Genomic DNA, 18,969 nt, shown 5'->3' on the forward strand with positions numbered 1-18,969 from the left:
CACCAGAAACTTGCAGCTTGATACATTCACCCCCTGGTCTTGAGTGCATACACATTGCAGAATTTGCCCAACATCATTCCATTGTTTATAGAGATTTTTTAGCCTCCTCTTATATTCTGAATAGCAATATAGCTCAAACAACATGTTTGAACTATCTAGCCAATCAGAAACAGGCATTAAAAAACCTGTCTTTATCCTAGCGGTCTGGACTAAACCGCTGGTGGTTTAGCTGTTTTCAATCCGCCACACATCACCAGCCAATAACATCCCAGCCTCAATTCACCCTATAATAAATGCAGCGGCTTGGAGTACTAAACCGCGGTGATGTGTTATCCAAACCCGCTCTATGTGGATGTCTCATACACAATATCCTGAGGTGCTTCCCATAACAACAATGTAACAACTGTACCTTTATTCTGAGTTACATTACTATAGAAAGGTTTATGTACTGTGTTTTGGAGTAGTTTTTAGTTACTGCTCAGTTAAGTATCTTGTGGCTGTAAAGTATTTAGATGATTATAAAAGATATTGTCTTTGGGATGAGCAGCGTGAAAAAGAGATGATTCAAGTGAAGTATTAAATATTTCCCAAACTGTTTATTTGTATTTAATTTTTCCTAGTCTTGAGCTGCGTTGAGTTTGTCCCCTCGGGCTATTGTCATAAAGCGTGTAATCACTGGCTTCCTGCATGATAAGACTGTGCAAACATATTTTGCTTATCTGTAATTGTTTGGAGACAGAATATTAGATGCATAAAAATGATGTATTACACACTCCTGAAGTATCCAGACATGACAAGAGAGGAAATAAAACATCCCTTTCTCTTTGTAAATGTGCCGTTCTGTGGTGGGAACTGGGCCAGTTGGCAGCTATTCCACCCACTGCCCGGCGAGACGTGTTCTGATGGTGGGTACTTAGCAGCCAATGGACTCCTAGTGAGTAGGAAACCAGCCCGTGTGGGTAAATAATATTGCAAGAAAAAGACTGTAAATCACACAAATATCTTTTTATGCAACCTCGTTCTTTAGGAATGCAGATTTATCTTCCAAGTTCTATTCTAAATGACTAATGAACGTGCCCCGCACTGTTGTTGTTTCATTTGTAAAATGTACATAATATTGATGTATGGGCACCATGGTAGCACAGTGGTTAGCATTGCTACTTCTCAGTGCTGGGGCCATAAGTTCAGTTCCAACCAGGGCCCTATCTGGGTGGAGTTTGTATGGTCTCCCCCCGTGTTTGAGTTGGTTTCCTCTGAGTGCTCTGGTTTCTTCCCACAGTCCAAAAACAAACTAGTAAGTTAATTGGCTGCTAATTAAATTTACATGCATGTGTTTGATAGAGAACGTAGTAAGCACTAACGGGCAAGAACTGATGTGAGTCATTAAATATTCTCTGTGCAGCGCAATATGATGGTGCTATATACATAAATGGTAATAGCAATCTACACTTTGAATAATGTTGTTTTAAGGCGTTGCTAGGTTACGTTTGTTGCACAGATAACACTCTGTGAAAAGGGGTAACAAAGTTTAGTGATGTGAGCAGGTTTCTCGCACTGTTACAATATAGTGGAGAACACAGAGGTTTGATACTAATTAGCTAGTATTGATAGTACAACTACAGCTAATAAGCACCACAGTAATTATTTCTGAGTTAGTTCCTTGTACATCTCCCTTAAGGGTATTGTCGGGTGTTTCCCAGGTTAGTAAAACCACAGTACTTGGCAGCCCAAGTACCGACACACTCTAGTCAATGGGAACAATGTTTTCTCTCCAATCACTGCACACAATGGAAGTAGGACTATGCATTGTTCTGGCACAGTCATCTGATGTCACCACATGCGCAGTTTTGTATGGCTCTAAACTGTACAAAGCAAGAAACACTGACCCCAGCAGTGGGAGAATATCAGAAGACAAATAAAGGATGGTTATTCTGCTTTTATATTCCACTAAAGGTCGGTGCTCAGCAACTGGTTTCGGAAGTTGTATCGCCAAGAGTGACTACTTCTATTCTGCATTACTTGTAGACAGTTTAGAAACTTGAAGCATCTGGTTTAACGTTAAGAATAACACTTTCTTAAGGACTGACAAGAGATATTAGTTATGGTGACGAGGATGACCACAGTCACATGTGCACATCTACCGTCACATGTGTGCATAGCGTGGTTTACCAGGACAGGCATGCAGGTACACTCTGCACTCACACAGGCACATCTACCGTCACATGTGTGCATAGCGTGGTTTACCAGGACAGGCATGCAGGTACACTCTGCACTCACACAGGCACATGTGCGTGCACTTTCACAATCCGCAAATGTTCTACGTCCACCGTCGGACATAGTAATTCTATTGCGTGTTCAGACACATGCATGTAAATACTGTGCGTATACTTCACACATATTACATTGAACACAGAGGTGATAGCAGGGCAGTGTGGCACATTATTAATAAAGAAACTTCTAAACCAGAACTGGGGTCAGTGAATTACATGTAGCCACCATGAGACTCATCGGTATTGAATATATCTTAAATGAAGGATTACTTATCATACAGAAACTATTGATAGTCACCCAGTGACTTCTGTACTTCAGCAATAGCTGGGGTTCCAAAGCAAAAGCCTAGAGATGGGCAGGTCTAACCAAACCTAGGCATGGGCGGATCTAACAAACCCTAGGCATGGGAAGGTCTAACCAACCCTAGGCATGGGCAGGTCTAACTGAACCTAGGCGTGGGCAGGTCTAACTGAACCTAGGCATGGGCAGGTCTAAACGAATCTAGGCATGGGAAGGTCTAACCTGAACCTAGGCATGGGCAGGTCTAAATGAACCTAGGCGTGGGCAGTTCTAACTGAACCTAGGCGTGGGCAGGTCTAACGAATCCTAGGTATGGGGAGGTCTAACAAATCCTAGGTGTTGGCGGGTCTAACAAATACTAGGCGCTGGCGGGTCTAACAAGCAAACCTATACATAAATGGCTCTGTCAGCAGGATGGACAAATATGAGTAATCGCATTCCCAGCAGATACCAGATATTGTGGTTGGAAATGGGGAACAATAATAACGCCAATATAACCGCAAGGATAGGGAGTGGAGTTAGTTACTCCATGTTAACAAGGTAAAATACATTATTTACAAATATAAAGCACAAGTGTACATTGCCACATTTACAGCCAATCACCATCAGCAAACCTGGGGAAGGTACTGGCAAAATCCAACTTATCTGGAGTATGTACTTTTTGTGAAGCTATGTTTTACAGTAACATTGGCTATGGGTTATTTGTCATGAGATTAGATTTATCAAATTTTAGGACTTGGAGATGACTAGATGATCATTAATTAAGTCCGATATGTAAAAACAGATTTTAAAGAGGGTGTACTTTCTTTTTGACATGACTGCCCCTTTTTTACTGACTGTCCAAGCTTTAGCATGCTTTATATTATATTTGCTTTATACACGTTTTTTAATCCTCCCTCTAATTAGATCTGTCTATATATTTAGAACACGCTGTTTTCTTGGCACACTCATTAGCCTTCTCTTCCTTTTACTAATATATAGCACAGAGTTTGGTTAAATTTAATTATGGATTTTGTAGTTTATTCTGAAGTTCCTGCAAGACATTAATTCCCATCCGGTCAGAGATTTACGTAAATGATTTCTCATAGACTAAATTCAGCCTTTTCTAAAAATCTAAAGCGTTGTGTTTTGGTGCAGTTCTTCTTTACTGATGATTACTGAGCCCCAAGTTCTCTGCTACAGACACATTTGGTGCAATGTCTCTATTTGTGAGAACTAGATCTAGCATTGAATTGTTGTCTGTTGCTTCCCCAACTATCTGCTTGAGAGATGCCCACATAATGGTGAAGGTCACTACTCCCGGCTGATTTAGCAATTGACAGATTCCAGTCCAAGTCAGACATAATGAGATCTCACATAATTATCACCTCATCTTTCTTTCTCATCTCAGTGATTTCCTCTATTAATAATTCATCCAATTCTTCTTCCAGTCCTTGGATCTATAAATTGTTCCTGTCCGAAAAAACCTCCGTCCCTCACCAGATTTTAGAGTTACCCAGGTACCCTCAATCCTAACTGTAGTGCGCAGAACTAAAGTTATTTTTATCAAATTGTTTACATATAAATTAACCCCACATCCCTTTTTCTTGCTACTCTTTCTTTTATAAACTGAGAGTATCCAAGTCTAAGTCACGGTTATCATTGTAATGTAATTTCAAATCAAAACATATATTTCACTTATCTTTTTTTTTCTTTTTTTATTAAAGTCACAGTGCAATAGATGTTGCAGCTACATTACATTGTACAGGTGACACTCATTTACCAATACAGGGAATTGTTCCATTGCAATACATTGTATAGACCAATACATAGGTCAGGGAACTTTTTTTAACTTTTACCCCCAATTATATTTAGATACGCCAACGTTACCCCCTTGATTTGAAAGGTTGGAAATCATATATTATTAATTACTGGAATTCAAAATTGTATTGAATCTATTCAAAATTTCTTTGAAAGCTTCAACTTCAAAACTTCAGGTTTTGAAGAAATGATGTTGCTTCATTTTTTAAACAAGAGCATCAATATTGGGGCATTTTGATGTTAGAGCAATTTGGATACAGTCTTTAGCATCCAATCGATTTCTCTGCTTTGTTTTTATGTTCGTTAGAGTGCAAAATCCTTGTTCACAAAGGTAGGTTGTTGCAAAAGGCAGCAACTTTTTGACTGCCTCCTCATGTGCAATTTTGAATGCCTTTGCAACTGTTGACATCCAAAAATATGACAGATCTGCTTTGTTTTCAAATGCAATACGTGCTTCATTATTGCATCGAAGCTCAAGAAGTGCCTCTGCCAACCCTTGAAGCTCTTCTGGTACAACAGCAATTTCACATTTAAAGGAGTCTACAATCCAACTGACAGCATGTGAATCGCACATTCATCATTTATCAGCATGAAAATATATAGACAGACGTTGATGTTTGACAGGTCATCTCCTAACATCAGCACTGTAGCTTTGTAATGCAGTCCACAGCTAACTATTCACAATTTTATGTACGAAATAGTCAATGTCTGCATCTGCCGGCTGGAGTTCTATTATACAACAACGCTGTATGCAGATTGCCACACGTTTCAAGGAAATACTTATCAACAATTATGTGTTGTTCTTTATGGAAAACTATATAATTATAGGGAGGAATGTCTGACCTTATAGACCTGTTCCAGGAGCACTTAACTGCAATTATATAAGTAAAAAGCCACAGTTATTACTCATTAAATACAACAAAGTATAATGTAGGATGTTATAGTGGGGATCTTCCCTGGATGCGTTTTATGACTGTAGTGCGCCATAGAGAATGATTAGGCAGAAATGGAAAACTTTTGAGTGTTCTCGGAAATGACACTCCACAAAGTTGATACATCTGTACGAGTTGTTTTATTGTACTCTGAGGTTCAGAAGTAAGATACAGTACATCAGCAAATTCTTACTTAGCAATCCAAAATAGCATAAAAATGCAGAGTCCTAGTCAACGCAAACTGACTAATTAAATTCCCAAATATTGTATATACAAGGGAGGAGAACGGATCTTTGGTGATTAGTAAAGGAGAAGGGGGCAGCTACTGGAAAGCAGAGCACTAACGGAGCTAGCCCCCTGTAAGATGAGACTGACCCTGATAATCCCCCTATTGCAGATAACCCGCTAGGTAACCTACTAGGCCCCAAGCTGCTGTCTGCCAGGCCCTAAGTCGTCTATCAGGTTATGGAGCAGACTTTACTGCAGCACTCAGCCAATCAAGTAGATTAATATCATTGAAGTGAATGACTGATGTTGGAACATCCTGCATTCAATAGAATGTAGAAATTGTTAAAATGTCTTGTGTATTTTTTTTTTATCTGATGCTCGACTTCAATAAATGATATGTATTTGATTTGGGCTCCGTCACTGCGTCCCACATGACCACTGGCTTGCCGTTGGGCACTCTAACCGTACTGGTAGCTCTGCACTCCAGCAGTGTCATAATGATGGACACTGCTGGCTGTTCAAAGTGCACTCGTGCACACATACATCTTCATGTCTAACTTGGTGAAATTTCGTTATTACAGTATGCTTCAGTGGATGCTTGAGGTGGCAACTGCCGTTACATTATGGGATCTCACCCGGCTGCAAGAGAGCAGCAGAACAGTTTATAATCCCTATGGCCAGTTTGGTTTGCAATCTGGATTGCGTGGTAATACTCCGTACAGGGAGCTAAGACAAACTCATCCTTGCCTGCTTTTATATACCAGAAGGGGGGACACAATTTATGTCATCGTGCCCTACCTACGGTGAGCGAAGCTTCAATTCACGTTACACGCACTGGGGCTGGGACTGTGATGTGATTTGCAGCAAGAAGATCGGATGGGATCTAGATGGGCAGCCTACACTTCCAGGAGAACTTTCCAAAATCTGGACAACCCAGTAGTTAGCAAATATGGATAACCTGTAGTCAATGACTGTGCACCTCATATATGGGTGTCTTCACAAGCTAAATATTACTATTCTCCTAAAGTGAACTAATAAATTGGGAAAGTACAGAATGAAGCTCTCAGCATGTTTTGCTCCCGAGCAGACATCCCTTTGCCATTTTCGCTGTGCTGATTTTATGCTTTGCTGCGGAATTTGTTGACACTTCATAAATAAGTAATGATAATTCATTTTGGTCTGTAGACCAGACCATTGAGAAATGCAGCCTAAACATTGCTTTGCTTCTTTAATCCATATACTTCTGTGCCTTGTTGTTGTATTTATGAATACACAATGAAGACAAGTTTGAAAATTTGAAATTCCATCTCGGAACATCTGTATCATTTACACAGACACCGAACTTTAGAAATACTGATCTATGGCGTTAAATGATAGCTTTACAACAACCCAGCTCAGGCTCCGTAGAAGAAAGAAATAACCAGTAATAGTTTATATAATTCTGTTGTGCTAAAATACAGCTTTCGGCATTTTGAAAAGTGTGTATTATACCTAGAGATGAGTAGTATTCTGCCAAGTGTTTTATTTTCCATGAATCTATTTTTTTTTTTATTAAAGGGATTGTCCAAGTTTTGGTCAACCCCTGTTTTTTTTTTAAGGGACATGCTCTCCAGGATCCCCAATGTAATCAGTTTACAGACGCTAATTCAAGCCGGAGCCTTGTCTACTACACATTTCTGTCCTAGCCGCCTGCGTGGCGAAGACGGGTCGGGTACATCACTGCCAAGAGCTATCTTCTACCAGCTGTCAGCACCATGTTAAAGGACAACAATATTCCAAATTCCATGAACAATTGTTAGTGCACCCCTGAAACATATCTGCTCATCTGTCACCTTTCTTCTACGTTTGTGTTTTGTAGGTTCATTTTGTGCCCTAGCCTGTTGCAAGAAGTGGTTGAGTTTGCCTTTAGTAACACAGTATATACTGTAGAATAAATGTACTCGCCCTCACTTCACCACTTAACCAGGGAAGTGGGCAGGATGAGGAGGGGTGTACTGCTCTCCAAGGTGCACGCCTAGAAATTTAGAGGTCTCCCAGACATTCTGGAGCCAACTTTGATAGCAATAAATAAGATAACGAGGAGTGCTGCCCCTTACTGGTATCTGTATACTGCTCCGTCACCTTATACAATTTATAATTTTTAGCAGCGCCCTTGGTTTGCCTGTGATTTCACTTTTAAAAGTCCAAAAAATGCAGAGAGGTAACTACACATTGACTGGCTCTCAGTGTCGGACTGGGGCATGAAGGGCCCACCGGGGGACTGCAACACTAGGGGCCCACCAGACGGGGTGTGGTCAGTCATAGAGGCGGGACCAGACACTAGAGAGGGAGTGGTCAGTCCACGAAGGACAGCTAGCACCTTAGTGTAGTATATAAAGAATGCAGTGTGTGTATAAAGAATACACAGTGTTGACCTGCCCCTTAGATTGGGCAGAACAGTCACCAAAAATCAGGATTGTCCCATTAGATCAGGGTTGGCTAACCTGTGACACTCCAGGTGTTGTGAAACTACAAGCCCCAGCATGCTTTGCCAATATATGGCAGCTTATTGCTGTAAGGGTATGCTGGGACTTGTAGTTTCACAACACCTGGAGTACCACAGGTTAGCCAAGCCTGCACTAGACTCAGAACATTTGACAGACTGTCCTACCTGTTGTTGTCACTTTTACCACCTGTGGCTGCTGGTTTCTTTAGTTGCAGCTTGTCTGGATCCTGGAATGTTGAGGGCTCTATTTGGAAAAAATAATGGGTACATTTAGAAACGCCAACCATCCCTGCCATTAAATCAACAGCACCCACATTTAATAATTAGGCCTCTTTCCAGCCTCAACATTAAAGTAATAGTGCTCACATGTGATAAATAGATCTATTTCCCTCCAACCAACCCCAACATTAAATTAATAGTATTCCCATTTAATAAATAAACCTATTACCCTCCCTCCAAACAGCCCCAGCAATAAATTAATAGCATTTAAGTTTAAAACATCCATTTCCCACGACCATTCCTAGCATTAAATAATTAATATTCACATTTAATATATAGCACTCCTCCCCACACTCAGCCCCACATTCAATTATAGACCCAAACCACCTCAGCATTAAAGGTCCCATCACCCCCTCCCTATACTGTTCTCTGTGCAGCCCCCCTATAGTTTAGTATAGATAGGCAGCCTCCCTATGCCACATAGTAGTGCCCCCAAAACAATGTTATGCCACACAGTAATGCCCCAATATTATGCCACACAGTAGTGCCCCAATATTATGCCACACAGTAATGCCCCAATATTATGCCACACAGTAGTGCCCCAATATTATGCCACACAGTAGTGCCCCAATATTATGCCACACAGTAATGCCCCAATATTATGCCACACAGTAATGCCCCAATATTATGCCACACAGTAGTGCCCCAATATTATGCCACACAGTAGTGCCCCAATATTATGCCACACAGTAATGCCCCAATGGTATGACACACAAGTGTCCCTAATTCTCTCACACACACACACACACACACACACACACACACACACACACACACACACACACATTATAGTTTTGTGTTTAACAAAAAACAGGCTATCTGGCAATGAGTCTCTTACCTGTGAAATGCTCCGGCATGCTGCTCCTCTGGGCGGCCGCGACAGGCAGACAACTCCTCCTCCCCTGCTAAAGTGTAAAACACACTACCGCGCAGGTGCAGAGAGCCCAGACACGGCTCTCTGCACCTGCACGGTAGTGTGTTTGTTACACTGCCGCTGCAGACGTCCGGGACCGTCAATGAGGTGCTCTCTGCAAGCTCCGCCCCAACGTCGGAGGGGGCTGGACTTATTCGCGTCCGGGCCTACCGGTGTATAGCCAGTCCGAGGCTGCTGGCTCCTTATATCTAATTGTATATATACTGTGTGTGTCCTGTGGCTGCAGACTACTATAGACATGGGATACAGACACACACACACTGGATCCCAGCAAGGACTGGATAACATTGCAGGAATCTAAGCTTTCAGTGCATTCTCCATTGTATTGGTGATATTATTGTGTTTTACCAAATAACTGACACCTATGATAGCTTTTCCAGTATGTACATATCTGCTTACTTTGATATTTGAGTGGCGATCCACACACTAGGGACTATTTGCTCCAGGTCTAACCATCTACAAGGGAGCTGGGCAACAACTGGACATTGTAAAGTTCTTTTTTGTAATAGCATCATCTCAGGTCCATGGAGTCTATTTATTATTAGGAGAAAACCCCACTTCTCCGGTGACAATGGATGATTGTGCTGGAGATAGGTCCTCTCCTTATCTACCCAGCCTCCTGGCCAGTGAGAGCTTTCACCGGGTCTGTGAGGTGAAGCCTGGGGTCAGACATGCGGATGGGCACTGAAGACTGGCTGGCGAGGTGGTAAGAGTCCACTTACCAGTGCCAGCCAGTAATGCCAGGGAGCTGAGTATCACTCCGCTGCCCAGGCAAACTTTATTTCTTTTTCTAAATTGGGGTAAAACAAGATTAACGCCAGGTCATAGTAAATAGGCCCCCATGTGTTCTTTAGTATTGTATTCAGTCACACCAAAATATTGAGGTTTATTCTGAAACATTAAAAAAAAACATTGGTTGTGCAGTGTCTTTATATACTTGTAGTAATGTGGGGTTTGTGGAAGACGCTTAATTTACAGGAGTTTATGAAATCGAGCACAGAATATACCAGTACAAGCATTTGTAGGGGACATAACTATAAATGAAATAATAGGTTGCAGATAAAACTTATAGACTAGTTTCCTCTCCTTTCCTATACCCTGCCCTGATGATGTATATATCGGAGTACGGAGCACATACCTGTACACCTCTATGGGACGGCTTCGCTGTCAGTGGTCCGGCAGGCACAGTGTGTGGGGAGGGTCGAGGGGGAGGTCGTGGTTGGCCGTGTAAATTGCACTCAGGTGATTCAAGTATTGGATGACTGATATCGACAGGCTGATAACGTGGTAACCTGTGTGTCCTCCCATCCTGCGGATATAGCATTGACACTTTATGGGGGTTATATTGTACACATTTGTCTATTTATTATCATCACACTTCCATCAAAGTCACTGTAACGTTTGTTACAGAGTGGGGTACACTTTGCATTTACTATCTATCTTCAAACCCCTCATAAAATAGAAGTAACATAGAAATGGGGACATTGACATTAACTGGCGGTGAAGTCCTCCCGCAGGAAGCCCGCACCGCATGACCTTCCTGTCTTTATGCTGAGCGCTGTATACCGCTCTGAGCTCCCTCATGGAAAGAATACATTGTGCACACTTATATAATGAGGTCAGTCACTTCAATTACTTGTTTATTCTGTTTTACATGTAATTCCTGCTTACAAGCTATCAGTGCTATAAGCACTATGAAGCCCCGGCTGTGTCTGGTGGGTCCCCCTCAACATAACTGCATTACATGAAGGATGGACCTCACCACCCATTCACGCTGGGTCACAGGGTACCGGCCTCCTCCGCCCAGGGATAGGCCTGTATTACATGGCACAGCTCTGTATACCGGGGTCACACACACCTCCTGTGCCTGCGGTATACTAGGGTCACACACACACTCCTGTGCCTGCGGTATACTTGGGTCACACACACCTCCTGTGCCTGCGGTATACTTGGGTCACACACACCTCCTGTGCCTGCGGTATACTTGGGTCACACACACCTCCTGTGCCTGCGGTATACTAGGGTCACACACACCTCCTGTGCCTGCGGTATACTTGGGTCACACACACCTCCTGTGCCTGCGGTATACTAGGGTCACACACACCTCCTGTGCCTGCGGTATACTTGGGTCACACACACCTCCTGTGCCTGCGGTATACTTGGGTCACACACACCTCCTGTGCCTGCGGTATACTTGGGTCACACACACCTCCTGTGCCTGCGGTATACATGGGTCACACACACCTCCTGTGCCTGCGGTATACATGGGTCACACACACCTCCTGTGCCTGCGGTATACATGGGTCACACACACCTCCTGTGCCTGCGGTATACATGGGTCATACACACCTCCTGTGCCTGCGGTATACCTGGATCACACACACCTCCTGTGCCTGCGGTATACTTGGGTCACACACACCTCCTGTGCCTGCAGTATACTTGGGTCACACACACCTCCTGTGCCTGCGGTATACTTGGGTCACACACACCTCCTGTGCCTGCAGTATACCTGGATCACACACACACTCCTGTGCCTGCAGTATACTAGGGTCACACACACCTCCTGTGCCTGCGGTATACTTGGGTCATACACACCTCCTGTGCCTGCGGTATACCTGGATCATACACACCTCCTGTGCCTGCAGTATACTAGGGTCACACACACCTCCTGTGCCTGCGGTATACTTGGGTCACACACACCTCCTGTGCCTGCGGTATACCTGGATCATACACACCTCCTGTGCCTGCGGTATACTAGGGTCACACACACCTCCTGCGCCTGCGGTATACTTGGGTCACACACACCTCCTGTGCCTGCGGTATACTTGGCTCATACACACCTCCTGTGCCTGCGGTATACTTGGGTCACACACACCTCCTGTGCCTGCGGTATACTTGGGTCACACACCTCCTGCGCCTGCGGTATACTTGGGTCACACACACCTCCTGTGCCTGCGGTATACTTGGCTCATACACACCTCCTGTGCCTGCGGTATACATGGGTCACACACACTCCTGTGCCTGCGGTATACTAGGGTCACACACACCTCCTGTGCCTGCGGTATACTAGGGTCACACACACCTCCTGTGCCTGCGGTATACTTGGGTCACACACACCTCCTGTGCCTGCGGTATACATGGGTCACACACACCTCCTGCGCCTGCGGTATACATGGGTCACACACACCTCCTGTGCCTGCGGTATACTTGGGTCACACACACCTCCTGTGCCTGCTGTATACTTGGGTCACACACACCTCCTGTGCCTGCGGTATACATGGATCACACACACCTCCTGTGCCTGCGGTATACATGGGTCACACACACCTCCTGTGCCTGCGGTATACTTGGGTCACACACACCTCCTGTGCCTGCTGTATACATGGATCACACACACCTCCTGTGCCTGCGGTATACATGGGTCACACACACCTCCTGTGCCTGCGGTATACTTGGGTCACACACACCTCCTGTGCCTGCGGTATACTTGGCTCATACACACCTCCTGTGCCTGCGGTATACATGGGTCACACACACTCCTGTGCCTGCGGTATACTAGGGTCACACACACCTCCTGTGCCTGCGGTATACTAGGGTCACACACACCTCCTGTGCCTGCGGTATACTTGGGTCACACACACCTCCTGTGCCTGCGGTATACATGGGTCACACACACCTCCTGCGCCTGCGGTATACATGGGTCACACACACCTCCTGTGCCTGCGGTATACTTGGGTCACACACACCTCCTGTGCCTGCTGTATACTTGGGTCACACACACCTCCTGTGCCTGCGGTATACATGGATCACACACACCTCCTGTGCCTGCGGTATACATGGGTCACACACACCTCCTGTGCCTGCGGTATACTTGGGTCACACACACCTCCTGTGCCTGCTGTATACATGGATCACACACACCTCCTGTGCCTGCGGTATACATGGGTCACACACACCTCCTGTGCCTGCGGTATACTTGGGTCACACACACCTCCTGTGCCTGCGGTATACTTGGCTCATACACACCTCCTGTGCCTGCGGTATACATGGGTCACACACACCTCCTGTGCCTGCGGTATACTTGGGTCACACACACCTCCTGTGCCTGCGGTATACTTGGGTCACACACACCTCCTGCGCCTGCAGTATACTTGGGTCACACACACCTCCTGTGCCTGCGGTATACTTGGCTCATACACACCTCTTTTGCCTGTGAGGACTTGCTCAGCAGTTGTTTGCACAGCGTTCTGCTGTATTCTTGATTAGCTTCGTTCGCGCTCCTGGTTCTTGATGGACTGGCTGACCTGTAATATAAATAATTTAATACAACAGAGAGAAGCTTCAATTTAGAATGACACTGTGAAGGGTCTCTTCATTTTTATTCACCATAGCAAACAACGAGAGTAAAAATGATCAAATACTCTTGCAGGACTGAAAATAAATATTGATTTTTTTTTGGAAGCCAGTAGCCTGTTAAATTAGCTTCTGCAATCTGTGGAAATGTGTCTTTTATAACACCCAGGAGACTATTTTAATGAATCGAGTGCCTGGGCAATAATGGCCTCAAATATGGAGGCTACAGCTCACTTGACTAGGTTTCGATCAAAGGTCACCCAGATAGCTGCAGATGCATCACACAAGCTGCAGCCATACAAACGCTCATTCTCCAGGAGGTTTCATAACCAAACCTGGAAATGTTACCAGACACAGGCCTCTAAATATTGTGCATGACATACAAGGCTGCTTGGACACCACACGCGGCTCGCAGTCCGTAAACAGACTCCTTTGGGGAAATTTACTAGAGAGCGGTTTTGTTTTCGATTTTGGCGGTTTTAAAACCGTAACATTTACTAGAGGCCAAACCGCCGGGAAAACCTTCTGGAAAAAATGCAAAGAATAATTTGTCTTTATATCACTCCACCCAATATAACGCTACATCCTTTTCCACATAATTTACATGTTGTTAGTATTACTTTCCTCCACCCCTTTATTGCTCTGTTAGCAGAATTGTTGCTGTACTTTTCTCACCGGTAGCTACAAATTTGACATATTTAATGCATATAGTTACTGCAGTTTAGAACTTTTACCCCAGTAGTTAGGTAAGGATCTGCAGGACAGGGGGCAGGAGATATAAAACAGCACCTTCATTTATCGGGGACTAAAGCTGGGTACACACTACACAGTTTTCATCCAATAATCGGCTCAAACAGCCGACATACGACCGCTCGATCAAAAGTCGGGTCAGTGTGTGCAGTGACACGATGGTCGAAAGTCTGCCCAAATGGACGATTGTCGCATCATTTGGTTGGTCGTACCGTTTAATATTTTCATTTCAATCTCGTTTCCGCTGTGTGGTGTGTGTAAACTTCCGACCGATCCACGACAGTGAGTATGAAATTACAGTCATTGCTCACGACAACATGGCTGTAAAAAGTCGCTAAAGGGACGTCCGCTCTTCCCTTTATCGTCCTAAACCAGGCTAGTGTGTATGCAGTCCATGGACCGAGCGATCGGACCATCGATCGCATGTAAAATCGCTCGGCATAAAAAGTTGGTCGAAATATCTGTAGTGTGTACCCAGCTTAAGGAACCACTTTTTTGGGTGGGATGTTAAAGGACAAGTGCTGTCCATTCCCCTCCCATATGTACAAATTAGGAAGCCTCCTTTATGTTCCCGTGGGCACATCTACTGCGCACTAATGGAAAGTCATTGAGAGACAGCCGCTGAGAGCTCACCGAACCACTGGCGGCACAGAGTTTCAGAGGACCAGAGTTTCCAGATAGAGAGGGGCAACTAATTGCTACATGTAGGTGGTAGGAGAGGTCTTGTTGTGCAATTATTTGTGACATATGGAGATATTCTGTATGAACAAATATATAATCTCCCCTACAGAACAACAGTTATTGAATATCTGTGGTTTTGAAAAGTTTCCAAATCTTATATTATGATATACATAGAGGAGGAATTAAATTAGATTGTCTCATGGTTGTTCAGAGACACTTTGCGGCGGAGATTTATGTCAAATCTCCGCTCATAGAGGTGTGAGGAATAATGAACGGAGATTTTTACCGTAATTGTGGCGATGTGCGCGGTGCGATGTCCGTCCACCACATCGCCAGCAGCTGAATTACCCCCCCATGATCTTGTGAATGCTACTAGGAATTTGTTTACAATGACAAATAATGGTACTGCCGTCGTTCGTTACCTTAATTTCTCAATAGTGTTCTTCTTGTTTGTGAAAAGCCATTTAACTAAAGTCCTTCTTTTCAGGTACACGGCGAAGGCAGCGGCTGTTATACATATAACCGTTACCAGCACTCCTGCAATTAAACTTCTGTTATCTGTGAACAAAAGACAGCGCACTCATTAATATGCATTCGTTAGTATGAGCATTTGGGCGAAAATAGAGAACTTCCAGTCGCTGGCGTCTAAGCCCAGGCCCACTGGACATACAGGAGTTCTGATATATGGCTGCTGGAATAGTGATATCACCCCACAGTGCTAGACGGGTCATACTGGTGATCCCGGGGTCACAAAGAGAACGGAATATTAAAACCAACCCAGGCTGTGCATATTGGGGCCCTGGTGAATTTGTTATCACTACTATACCATTTACTATGCCATCAATTTGAGTGAGATTGACTTGACAATCGGGGTTAAAGAAGAGGGAACGTAGTATTATGTTTTGGGGACCTTTAATCAGAGGCAAAAGAATATCGTATCTCCGCTTTGCTAGATGTCATGGCTTATTACTGCACAGCTACTCTTTATTACAGGCTCGTCTCCTGCTATAAATATCATTATTCTTAATGACATGTTCTAAATTGTCAGTAATGTAAAAGGTCAACGCAATTGTATTACTATGGTCGTCTGATTCCTCTATGATTACCCTCAAGATATTGTCTTACATCCATTGAAACCTCTTCAGCATCCTCTACCCTACTGGTCTGACGTAGAAAGATGACAGCTGGATACACCTGCTGCGGTACCAGCCACTTGGTTCAATACCGCAGCATGTGGAGCCACAAACAACTGTGATGCTCAGTTTAATAATACGATCAATAGGGCCCTTATCAGGAATTATTATTATTATTAATTTTTATTTATAAGGCGCCACTAGGTGTCCGTAGCGCCGTGTTGGAGAATGTGTGTAGAAGATTTCCGCTATCGGCCTGCGTGTGCTGTGTAATGTCGGCCACGTGGACTGGAATTGATCCGGCCACTCAGGACGAGTCCCCATTAGCAGCTGGATCTGCCGTGCCTAAGGCCGGCTGAGTACACAAATCGCTCACCTGACGCTCTCATAGGCCCGCTGTCCACACTACCGCCGTAACCTCGTGTGTCACAATACGGAGGCGCCCACTCAGCTTCACAATGGCAGTTCTTTTTATTATTGCAAACCTGGGAAATTCCAAAACACAAGTTGTTTTAAGCTTTAGTTGTTTTAAATAGATGCAAATATAGATAATAGGTAATCATTTGCATGAGTTACAAATATGTTACTTATTTGATAAGTTAAATATAAATGCAAACTGCTACTTGCAGAGATTCACTCAGACCAGCGAGCACCCTAGCTTCTGCCATGATCAGGGCAGGTTGGCCTAGCGCCTGGTGGCAGCGTGGTGACAACAGACTGTCTGTATGGGAAAAGGCTATATAGGTAGCAGTGAGTATCCCTAGCAGACATCAGGGTCTCTCCTCACTCTTGCCGCCCACCCTATCACAGAGGTTATGTCCTTGTGATGTCATGATGTGACATCATACGATCTCCCTTTCTAATGCAGAACTGCAGTGTGCTCCGTATTAGAACCGTACAGCGTTCAGCTTGAGCACTATCCAAAAATGATAATGGAAACCATTTCATTTCATACTGAGCTAACACCCTCCAGCCCCATACATCGGGGTGTTAACAGAGTATGGTGTGTAACACTCCAGCGTCAACGCTGTCATATCCCAAACAGAGGGAACCCCTCACACAGTCTCTGAAGCAGTCAGAATCTGACACCGGATACATTGTAGCAGCTCAGATAGAATGTTTGAATGGAAATGATGCAGAGATATTGTATACATTGCACATATTAGAGTTGGAAGAAGTTCCTCTTCTAATTTGTAGTAAGAGCAGACAGAAAAAGGGATCTATTTATCAAGACCCTAGGACATTGGGTATTTAATTTTTAGCGTTAACGGAAAAAAACGAGCGCTCAAAAAATCTTAGCGTTAATACGGTAATTACTCGCGGAATTTCAGCTCGCCGCTCCTGAGCTGAAATTCCGCGAGTAAACTACCGTATTAACGCTTTTCTCGCGCAATATTACCGTATATACGGTAATATTTTTTAAGTGCTCGTTTTTTTCCGATAACGCTAACAATTGAATACCCCCTAAAGATTTCCCCGTTGCTGCCTATCGCGCAATTTATCAATAAAAGGTTGTCGGGCAGCTGAGCGATGCTGGCTGGCAGCGGTGAGCCGAGTCTGACCTCTCACCAGACCAGTGCAGGGTCCATCTGCATCCTGGGCGCCTGAGTCATTAAAGAAAGTAAGACAAAAAAAAGAGTCAATGTTCTCTGGGGCAAACCATGTTACAATGCAGGGGGGGCATATCAGATTATTAGTAAAATACTGGCTGTTTTTTCATGCAGCACATAAATACTTGATAGCTTTATTTTTACACTGAAATGCAAAGTTGATCTAGGACATGCCCTACACCAGCTATAAATCTGTCCCCACATTTTAAATTTACCTCCCCCTCCAATGCAACATGGTTTTGCCCAGGTGAAAAGTTACTTTGTTATTCTTTGTTCACCTTAATGACGCAGGTCCTGGATGTCTGGAACGAGCTTCCAGTTTCAGATTAATATAAGAGAAATTTTTTTTTTTAAGTAATCAAAATATCACAGCGATAGGACAGCTGCGTAAGTTGTACAAATTTAGAAAGAGAATGTTGAGTTAAAGCGATCAGATTTGCATTGCAGATTTCTAATACAACTCTTAAGCATAGTTACAAACTCTCCCAGAATGTCCGGGAGACTCCTGAATTTTCAGGAGTTCTCCCGGACTCCCGAGAGAGTAGGGTAACCTCCCGGATCCTGGCCTCTTCTATGGTGAAGTGGGTGGGGGCAGGCGGGGTCAAATGCATCATCCTGGCCTCACCCCCTGCACAGGCAAACCGAGGGAGGCTTCCTAGTGCCTGGAAACCCCCCTCCAAGCCTGGGGCACTGTATAATTGAGGTGGCTGGATCCTGCTCCCGCTTCACACAGCTCTGCTTGAAAAGGGAGAGCTGTGTGCACCTAACAGTAGTAACACGCAGCATTGCCCATGTATATTATGGGGATAGGAAGAGCTGGAGAGCAGCCAAGCACTGTCTAAAATTATAGCCACGCCCCCATGCATGCTGGTCACGCCCACTGGTGGCGTGGTGTGGAAACCCCCCTCTACAAATCCTGTGTTTGCCCCTGCCCTGCGGTAATAGGACTAAATGGATGTGGTTCAGAATGGGGAGGGCCCTACGGAAGCGATTCACAAGACCACACCCCCAGAAGGCAGCAAGGAGGTCTCCCATCCTGAATGGCTTAAGTATGAACTTAGGTCTCTTCGTCAGGATTTTTATTGGTTAGTGGAGCCAGGTGAATCAGCATCTGTAAAGTAAAAATACTGCCCAATCAGCCGATAAAGTCTGTCATTGTAATTCCAAAATTCTTTTCTTTTCATCAACCATTTGCTGAGAGCTTAAAGGGAAC

General features: G+C 44.3%; 1 protein-coding gene across 6 annotated transcripts in view; it reads right to left on the reverse strand.

The window, feature by feature from the left end:
- Nucleotides 1-18,969, reverse strand: part of ADAM12 (ADAM metallopeptidase domain 12) — a 399,327-nt gene that overhangs the window by 10,357 nt on the left and 370,001 nt on the right. For all 6 annotated transcript variants that reach the window (XM_075215979.1, XM_075215980.1, XM_075215982.1 and 3 more), the window contains 4 exons: nt 16,523-16,631; nt 15,436-15,571; nt 13,431-13,533; nt 10,368-10,538 (listed from right to left, as the gene is read on the reverse strand). In XM_075215979.1, the coding sequence (XP_075072080.1) occupies nt 10,368-10,538; nt 13,431-13,533; nt 15,436-15,571; nt 16,523-16,631 (519 nt within the window). The remainder of the gene's footprint in view (nt 1-10,367; nt 10,539-13,430; nt 13,534-15,435; nt 15,572-16,522; nt 16,632-18,969) is intronic.

This window comes from Mixophyes fleayi, chromosome 6 (genome assembly GCF_038048845.1).
Source record: "Mixophyes fleayi isolate aMixFle1 chromosome 6, aMixFle1.hap1, whole genome shotgun sequence".
Classification (NCBI taxonomy): Eukaryota; Metazoa; Chordata; class Amphibia; order Anura; family Limnodynastidae; genus Mixophyes; species Mixophyes fleayi.